The sequence below is a fragment of the Phalacrocorax carbo genome, chromosome 4 (genome assembly GCF_963921805.1).
Source record: "Phalacrocorax carbo chromosome 4, bPhaCar2.1, whole genome shotgun sequence".
Lineage (NCBI taxonomy): Eukaryota > Metazoa > Chordata > Aves > Suliformes > Phalacrocoracidae > Phalacrocorax > Phalacrocorax carbo.
In genome coordinates this window covers 81,670,658-81,680,248 of record NC_087516.1, presented here as the reverse complement: position 1 = coordinate 81,680,248, position 9,591 = coordinate 81,670,658, and the positions used below count along the sequence as shown (strand labels likewise).

At 45.2% G+C, this 9,591-nt stretch overlaps 1 protein-coding gene across 3 annotated transcripts in view; it reads left to right on the top strand.

Moving 5' to 3' along the window:
* The window catches only part of LOC135313201 (alveolar macrophage chemotactic factor-like), a 37,292-nt gene continuing 27,701 nt past the window's right edge, over positions 1–9,591 (top strand). The window contains exons 1-2 of one of the 3 annotated variants that reach the window (XM_064450672.1): positions 11–76; positions 787–958. In XM_064450672.1, coding sequence (XP_064306742.1) covers positions 940–958 — 19 coding nt within the window. In that variant the 5' untranslated portion in view covers positions 11–76; positions 787–939. Of the gene's footprint in view, positions 77–786; positions 959–4,301; positions 4,428–9,591 lie in introns of those variants that run through there. The other 2 variants (XM_064450670.1, XM_064450671.1) reach the window with 2 other exon arrangements.

The following is a 9,591-nucleotide window of genomic DNA, read 5'->3' as shown; positions in this document are numbered from 1 at the left end:
ATGTTTACATGTGAGCGGCAGTTCCATCATTGCTGGGGGAGAGACTGGGCAGGAGAGATCAACAGGAGTTGGCTGTGTAAGTATAGCTGAGCAAAGCCTGTGCTGGGTGTTCGTGTTTAACCTTCTTCTAAACAAGAAAAGGCATGGTTTTGACTTCAGGTCTCGACTGTCAGGTTTTGAGTTCTTGCTCTGAAATCCTGTTGTGTAAAAGCTTTTTCTGGAAAAGAGTCAGGATATGGATGAGATAATGTCTAACATATGTGCTGACAAAACTGCCATTACTTACGAGCTGCTTGACAAAATGGCCACTGTTTTTGCTCAAGTGAGTGCCAAGTAATGTAAACCAAGAATAGTTAGTGGTGGAGATAAGCATGGAAGTCATCAGTTGGGACAGCTGAGGGAAACTGCATGTAATATTAAAACGTGATACTAGAAGGTGTTAGCTCTAACTATGGTCTCTGCCTACTGAGTATCGTATGAGCAGATAACCAGTATTATTTATCTTAAAATACGTATTACAACTGTGGTGTGTCATAGCCTTAATTCACGGCTTAAGCCTATAAACGTTTAGCGTAGTGCATATACTAAAGGGAGAAAGTTGCCATAACAACTGAATGAAATCAATTAGAGTAATAAGCAATTAAAATCTCATCCTTAGCGTTGCATAAACATAGCATTTTGCTCATGAATTATTAGTAATCTTGCCTCTAGACCTGTATGTTCTGTTCCTGATTTGCAATCTCAACAATTTTTGAATTAATGAAGCATTTCATTTCTCCTTCAAAGAGAGCTGGTGGGTTGTTTTTTTTTTTTGGCTGCAGTAAGTACGTCTTCATCAGAGAAGATGTGAATACTATTAAAACATCTAAATGAAGGAAGGATTCGTGATGGGATTTCCAGAGCACTCTGTGCTGGCTTCATTCCCACCCAGTGAAGTCAATGGGAGAACTAGCCTATGGTGAGAAATTGTCCTGGACCTAGAAAGGCAAATGCAACTCCTTCCTCCATCACATGCTTCCTCCTTGACATTCTGTGTGTTTCTGAATCTCTTGCTTCCTTTGTTCACCCTCAGTAGAACAAAGATAGGAATAGCTCCTTAGGGGAGTTCCCAATTGTCAGGGAAAAGCCAGCTGAGAACAGAGAACTGCAGGGTCCACGGGAAAGCAGGGCTTGCAGGCTTTGGGGGCAGCGGAGCTAGGCTGCCTGTTTCTTCCCACCGGGGCATTTCAGTGCTCCTATATGAAGATGTCCCCAGGCAGGGATTCACACTCAAATGTAGTGTTGCCTTTGCTAGCGTGGCAGGACCAGCATTATAACCAGTTGATAATATCCTCCGTCTGCCCCAGTTGCTGTGGGAGGTGTTCAGCATTTTCTAAGTACAGACACCTTCTGTTTGTTGGGATGGTCCTGTGCTGTGCCTTGAAGGGTACTGGCTTTTTTAACAGCCGTGTGTGTGCACAGAGCGCTTCGCCCGCTGTGTGTTACATGAGAATATGTGGACCAAGCTAGAGAGAGTTGCTGTTGTGCAAGTTACGCAACGGTGGAAATGCAACATCTCTTGTTTACTTTGCAATGGCCTGTATGCTTGTTCTGTATGCTGTGGGTAAAAAGTTTCAAAGGTTAGGGTTGAATTTATAATTGCAGGTCTCCAAGGAACTTTGGAAAACATTATTATGGTCTAAATAAGAGTCTTCTCATGTACAGTGACTTGAGCCAGGGATCTATGAAGTCTTTCATCCAGAGTTCAGTTATTAACGATGTTAGGGAACAAAAGGACTTGAGGTGATCCCTGGTTTTGTCTTGCTGTCCTGCAAGGTTACAAAGGCAAAGGCCGGTAGTGTAATGGTTTGCTGCAGATGAGCAGAAGCTAGGTGCCGTTTACATGCCAACTCCTTGCCCAAGTCATTGGCACAGTGTCAGACAAATCCGAGGGGAAAGCTGTTCTGTGACAAAGAGCTAAGTAATGTGCTCCTCCCTCGCTCTATCAGGAGAGCAAGGGACATCGCAGGTCCCGGCTGATGCTCAGTGCTCCTGTGGCAGCTGGGTGCTGTCCCTTGCTCAAACCAGGCTGTAAGAAGCAACTTTTTGTTGCTCGTGCGGCCGAGACCTCCTCCTCTTGGAATGCCACTTACCAAATTCGGCAGAGCCGTCTCACCAGAGGCACTGTCCGGTGGATCCAGAAAACATCTGTCTGATGCCTTTTGCTTTTCTAAGCTTTTATTGTTCCATTAAATGTAATCCTGCCACCTTTATCCTATCCAGGCAATCAGGAAGAGCCACATACTCAACTGTGTAAATGCAACACAAGCTACTTGGATCAGTTGTGAAATCAAGTGTGGCTCCGTTGAAGGAATTTGGTTTTGTTCTGTAATCAGGTTGTGTATATCGGTCGGTTACCTCCGCAGCCTACCATTGCCGTGGGAATAGCTGTTGTAGTGTTCTTACAGGCCCAAGTTAGGAATTAGTCTTGCACCCCAAACTCTCTAATTCCACATTGGTTCTCAGGGTGCTGTTTGCTTTAGCATCAAGCAAGTGATGGTGACAGCGCACGCTCCTCTGATCTGTATGCCCGTGCACTGTGAGGCTCTTAAGGCTTATGAAAACATGGGTTTCTGTTTCAATGTAAAAAACCGTGCACCTTATCATGCCAAGCAGAGAGCAATGCACGGTCCTATAGTGTGTCAAACGTTTGTTCACAGTTACACAATAGCTGCCTAGCGCTCAGCTATGTTTATCGTTTGGATGGGAGATGCCTTTGCCCAAGGTGTGTTAAATGGGGGAATGGTCTCTGAAAATAAGCCCTGGTGTGAACGTTTGGCATGAGGGATGGCTTCCGTCAGAGGGTCTTGGCCCTGAGATCTTATTATCTGAATGAACAGGGCACATTGCATGGATTTGCTCAAAAGTATGGTTAGAAATTAGTAGTTTTCTTTTCCTCAACTTTTTCCGAACAAGGTAGCTGTAGTACTAATATTGTGACTGTACTAAAAATCTTCTTTGATCCTACATTCCCATTGCCTGGTATTAAGGCTGGGTTTGGGGTAACCAGTCCAGACTGAGGCATTCTAGGCAGCCTATGGACTCTTCTTAAAGTGTGTACTGTGCCTTAAATATCCAAGGCAGGGGAAATGCAGTTCCACTCTCTTTCCACATGGTTTGCTTCAGGAGCTGATAGCAAAGACAAGGGTCTGTGCAGAAGAGAGGTCTTCCAGTGACGAGCACAGCACTGGGGCTTTCTGGTTTGCAGTGTGTCAGTGCAGAAAATGGTTGAATCCTGGTGATCTTCCACAAGTTTCTAACAGGAGCAGTTCTTTTTTTTTTCCTTTGGCAACCTATAGGATTATTTTGGTTTTTTAGAGGAGGGTTTTAGACGTGCGGGGGTTGGATTTGTCTTTCCACTCAGCAGCTATACATTTTTGCACTCATCAGAAGGAACAGGGAACAAGAAGGAGGAACACTGTGCTAAGTGTTGGATCTTGCTCGTAACTTCTTCATTTATAGACCAGTTCCGTACTGATGCAGTCACTGCTTGCAGGTAAGTTTCCTAAGCCTGTGGCCATGGCTTTATAGAAAAGGGCCCATCTTTGCTGTCAAACATTGCTGTTAGGGGTATGTGGTTTCCTACAGACCGGAAAGGTTGGTTAAGGTGTTTGACTGGCATAAAGATGATATGGGCTGGACTCCTAGCTTTGTCTTGGGTTGTCAGTGTGACTTTTGAGTAGCTGCTGTCCCATCCTACAGAAGTTTAGCTAATTGTTGTCCCATTTGCAAAATGAGATTGATAATCTCTCCCTGTCTCTTTCTGTGTGCTTGGCATGTTACTGCAGTGAACCAAGTACCGTTTACTTACTTGATGTAAACGTAGTGTATCTTAGTTCCATTTGCATATAGCAGTCTCGCCAGATATCTCTGGGTACAGGTAAATACAAAAGATCACTGTAATTAAGGGCTGTTCTGGCTTTAATCATGTCTGGTTTCTTATCCTCTTGTCTACTAGCTGATTTAATAAACAAGACATTACCTGTGGTGGTAGTTTAGCAGTTTTCTCAGATCTCCAGGACGAATATAGACCAATTCCTGCCAGGGGAATAACAGCGGCTTTAACTTCCATTGGTGTCTAATCTCTGCGACAGTGCTTCTGCTCCTCTGCTTTCTTCAAGAACCTGGCAGCAACACTTAGCTCCTGAGCACCTACACTCAAGAGGAATCCTTCAGATTTTCTTGTCCAGATTGATTTGGCATCAGAGCTTTTAGTCCACAGCTCCTGGTTACATGTCACTGCACATTCTCCAGTGTTTGCCTCTTCTACCTTTCGGCTCCCCCAGCAAGGTGGTCCTGGAGGCAAAATCTGTCTGGATGGACATTCATGCTCACTGGCCCAGAGCCTCCAGCTCTGGATTCGGCTGCCAAAGACATCAGGAGCTGGGGTTAGTGCTGGTTTTTGTCCCCTGCTGCCTTTCTTCCCCAGGGACTGTTTCAGCACTCCTAGGACATTAGGACATGAGAGAGCAAAATGAAAACAGCTGACTGTAGGTTTAACAGTGCCAAGCCTGCTGCCCAGCTTAACTAGGTTTTATGATAACATCGTCCTCAGGGTGCAGCACGCCGCTTCCACTCAGTAGGGGATTTGGCCCAGGATATTTGTTGATAAGCTTTCATCTTGCCAGGCCATAGTTAGTTACAGAGCAGAAAAAAAAATCTTAGATGTGTAGTTGAAGAAAAAGCAGGCAATTAACCTGTCTGATGATCAGAGGATGGTACTGTAGAAAGAGGGGGGCCTTTTTATTCCTACTTCACCCATCAGATAGGCCGCTGGCAGCTGCACATGCAGTAAACACGTGTCCACAAATGCAAGTTTGGGGCATTAGATGGTATTACGCAGGAAGTGGGACCAGCTGCCCCTGTGTAGAATGCTGCTATTCAGTGTCTCGGTTTAGAAAACATTTCTTTAGGATATCATCTCTCTTCCTGAATGTACCACTTTGGATCCCTCTCTCTGGTCTCTCCAGAAAGAGACTATGTCTGTCCAAGACAGTGAACTGCAAATGGCTCAGCTGTGTCCTATTAGTTCCTTTAGGATGATCTTATTTCCTTTAGGGGGCACCTTTAGTTGCTGAGACAGCTGGATGTGTGCAGTTCGACAGACATGTCCTGCTGTTTAAAAGCAATCAACACATCTCTGGGCCAGAAGGGAAGAGCGGGGAGTGGCTGCAGCCCCAAGAGCACTGTGTTGGAGTACCAGGAGAGGCAAGGAGAAGCATGAGCCACCAGTGTGAATGTACAGAGGACATGAGCAGTGTGGAAAGCCTCTCTCTGCAAATCAGCAGTCTCGAGAGAGATCTCAATAGCCAGTATTTCAAAGTGCTGTTGGAATGAGATGGAAGCCTCAAAGCTGCCTTGGGAGTTTGTGGAGACTCATGCTAGCATTAGAAAAGTTGGACTGTGGCAGGAACAAGGGTAAATCTATGCTGCAACCCACAAAGAGGCGCCTGAGCTGGTTTCGCAGGTATACCCTGAGGGGGAACCAAGGTCACTTACTGCTGCTTTTTGCCATTTCTTACCATCACTTTCAGAGTAGCAGGTTGCTCTACAGGCAGGGACAACGTTCTCCCTCTCCCAACTACAGAACACTGATCTGTAAAATCTCTCAATCGTTCTTTCTTTTCCCTTTTAACCTTGGAAGACAAGACAGACAAAGCCCTTCCACCTTCCTTTTTGTAGAATTCATCTGACTGCCCTGGGTGGTATCTTCAGCCAGCCGCCTTAGAGCACTGTTCTTCAAACACAAATACTGAGCTGTGTTTGTGTCTAAATGGGCCCAAGTGTCTTGGTTAAACTTTTGCAAGGCTGGACTTTCACCACATGCTCAGCACGAACCTGTGCCCTGCTGTCCTCGCGGATGCCGCTGAGGGCTTTCTTCAAGGTCACACCTTTACACACCTAACCCTGCCTCCATTAGAAATGCACCCCTCAAATGCATTTCCATTGCACTCAGACAGAGTTGCAAGGAAGCTGATGAGGGGTTTGCATTTAATATGGGATGCTCTAGAGGCCAACATGTAACTGGCATGTAATTCTCAATAAAAAGATTAAGGTGGCTTTGGATTTCTACAGAAAGCAGCTAAAGGCTTGACTGTTAAATGAAGTCCTATTTACACTGTGCTGGTTATACTGATGTACAGGTTAATCAGTGTTTATCTGGCGATTTTTTTGTAGTGCCACAGTTGTTGGAAAGAGACTTTGTGTAATGGGGAATTTGCTAACCCTCCTACTCTATTTAATGGGCTCTGACCGCAGTTGCCATAGAAGCCTGCTGTCTGAATGCCCCTGTGATTCTTCTATTAAAAAAACCACCACCTGAAGTCACAGGGCTGAACTCTGTTTCTATATAGTTTTCAGTCCTCAGAGGGTTAAAGCCATGCTGGCTCTGGTGATAAATCATTTTCTGCTTCACTGGGGTTCAAGCTTTTATGTTATTGCTTTCTTAAGATATTCCCAGGCCAATCTTTTAGACGCTGTGGCTTGTGGGGCATTTAGGTCGGCTTGATGTTGCTGCTCTGTGATCAGTTTATATCTTTTAACGTACTTCTTGAGCTGTGAGCGGGAAATAGCTCTTTTAATAAGCACTAATAGATGACAGTGCTCTGTACCTGGTACTTACCCTTCAACTGATGTCCTGTGTGCCTCAGATCACGTAAAAAGAAAATAAAATGCTTTGTGCAATGTATTGCTTCTTGGAGGTGTTAGGTTGCCAGCTCTGGAGATCAAAGTCTTTTTTCAAGTAGCTAACAGCAGCACATGCTTTTTGGTACTTCCTCTTGTCCGTGCTTCAAACCTGACCTCAAGAGGCTGTGTTTTGAGAAGTGTGTTTTGTGCTATGGAAATTTACCAAGCTGAGTAAAGCCACTTTCCCACCTCGTTGGGAATCCCCACACATCTGCACACAAAATTTGGCCTGGTCGTTTGGAAGGCGGCTAGTTCTGTATGAAAGAAGCTACACATCCCCGGCTGCTGCTTCTGGTGGTAGAGTGTGTGTCAGGCTCTTGTAGTGTCATATTGGCTACAAAATAGTGATAGGACTGGATTAGTCCTTGTGGTTTTGTTATCGCTCAAGGATAACCCAGGATCCGCTATTTTTGGAGCACCTGGAGGAGGGGAGGTAGGCAGCTACAGCAATTTGCTTTTGCAAAAATTCTTGTAACACATTTATGATAAATCTCAAGTCTAGAGCACGGCCAGTCTGTGCTTGGGCTGCTGGTCCACCTTATTCAGATCCCATAAGCACCTAACTCGGGCTGGCAGCCTGCCTGTCTCCTCTGACAGTAACATGGGCTGGGCTGTGATGGTCGAATTTGCTATTGAAGGAGAGGCTGTTCCTTCAACACGATGCAATGTGTTACATGTAACTCCTTGAAGAATCCGGCTCAAGTAGGGCTGCTCAAGTTCCTAGAGGAAGAGATCTACGGAGGCTCTTTGGATGCGAAACAGGAGCAGCATTCTTCCACCTATGTGCAGAGGAGGTGGTTTTTCCCAGTAGCTGAACACCTCCATCTGCCACTACTTTCTGAAGGAGTGGAAGAGATTCATGAGCTCCAAAACTCAGGTCTTGCACATCCTAGGGCTATGCCAGAGGGAAAACATTGGATATAAAATACCTAATCAACACCTGAGTTTTGCAAATGCTTGCTTGAGTAAGTTCTTATCTTAGTAACAGGTTTTTGAAAACAAGCAAGCAAGCAAAATTGTCCTGTGTTACTGTGGACTGAATTAAAACGAAGTCATAATACTCCCAAACTTCAGGAAGTCTGAAATTCAGATCTGCACTTTGAGACCGGGCCAGTCTTTTAATTTCCATTTCAGAAGCAGAAATACCCCACAGTAGGTTGAGCCAGGAGTAATTGGCCAGACCTAGCATCTGAAGAGAAAGTTTTCGGCAGATGGATATAAGCCAAGATTACAAGGTGTAAGAGGGAGAATATTTTACCATTTTTATCTTCAGTCACAAGCATTTTTAGAGCGGGCTAGCGATGCTCATCGTTTTGTTTATATGTGAAGGGAGGAGGAACTAAGCTACAACACAATTTCCAGACAGTGGGGGATTAGAAGAAGCCATTTCCCATGCCCTACCAAGGCCAGAGAAGGAATGTCAGATTCTGAAGATAAGACTCTCTCATTAAAGGACTGAAAATAAGCTATTTTGGTAAGCATATAAAAAGAATTTGAAGGATGAAGGGTTGACTGGTGATTTGTCTCCGATTTGACATGCAGGCAAGCCCCTCCTTGAAACATGGGTCCCCACACCATGAAGCTGTCGCGGTTTGCTCCATGTAACCATCCGTTATGCTAGCATTTTGTTCCCAAAATCCTGATCTAGCAAAACGCTAACTTGAGCCACACAAGCCCAGTTAAGACCCCTATGGAACAGCCTAAAGCCTGGTCTCCAGCTCTGTACTTAGGGCTGAGATGGTTAGCTTTGTGAAGGAAGACGTTCTGTGTGGCAACACATCCTGCTGTATCCTAATAGCAGAGTACTAGCAAGTGGTTTGTTTTCACTTTCCTTTCACCTCAGCTGTAATATTTTTCGTAGTTGGGTCCAGTATAGTATTCCTTCCTTAGCTTGCTATTGCCTTCCCTGGCCTCCAGCAGGTAAGGTCTTTCTTAAGCAGCAGGCTTGTTATGGTTTATAGCAGCCTGTATAGGATGGGAAAACCCAGACTGTGGGCTGCAGCTTCTCCCATTTGTAGCATAAGTAAGGCACGCAAATCTTCTTGGTACATGTTCGGAAAGGTACCTAACCATGATTGCTGACTTGTGCCTCCTGAGAGCGTTGCCATGCACCTCTGGGCAAAAAGGACAATTTATGTTCCTGCCAGTGGACTGAAACTCTCAGAATGCTTGAAGTTGTTAAGGGCAGGAGCGCTTTCATCTTGCCAAATGAAGAGAAACAAAAGTGAGGTGGGAACAGGAACTTGGTGGGTTTTTTACCTTCCTGGAATTGGGGAACTCTTGAAGGACAGGTTCCTGTATGGCAAAAAAAGCAGCAGAGGGTACTATTTATGTGGTCGCTTGCTAATGGCAAAATACCAGCACGCATCATGGTTAAGTTATCGGGCTGTTTCCATGAGAAAGATTTGGACAGAAATCCAACCTCTGAGGACGACTTTATAGTATTAAGTCGATTGATGCAATAGGTCATTGCTGGTTAACGTGCCCTTGCTCACCTGTAGCAGATAAATTTGCACAGCAGGTGTAACCCCACAGGACACCATTACTCCCTTAGCCACAAAAGGATGTAAGCAAGCAGAACGTACTGTGTCTGGCACAGCCAGCGGTGCCTGCGCCCAGCCGTGCAGAGGAATTGTTGTCTTTCTCTGGGGCTCTTCATTTACTGTCTTCCAGTGAAATTGCTGCTGACAGCTGGGAAAGATGCAATCTGGTGTAGCTGGGTGCCTATCACACCCTTTCTTTCAAGCACACTTGATAATTCAGACGCAGCTGTTTTGCAAAACCAAGCTGATCCCTTATTCAGAGTGTGTTACAAAGATCGGAGGCCTTTCTTTTCCTCCCTGCTTCCAAGTTTATGTCCACACC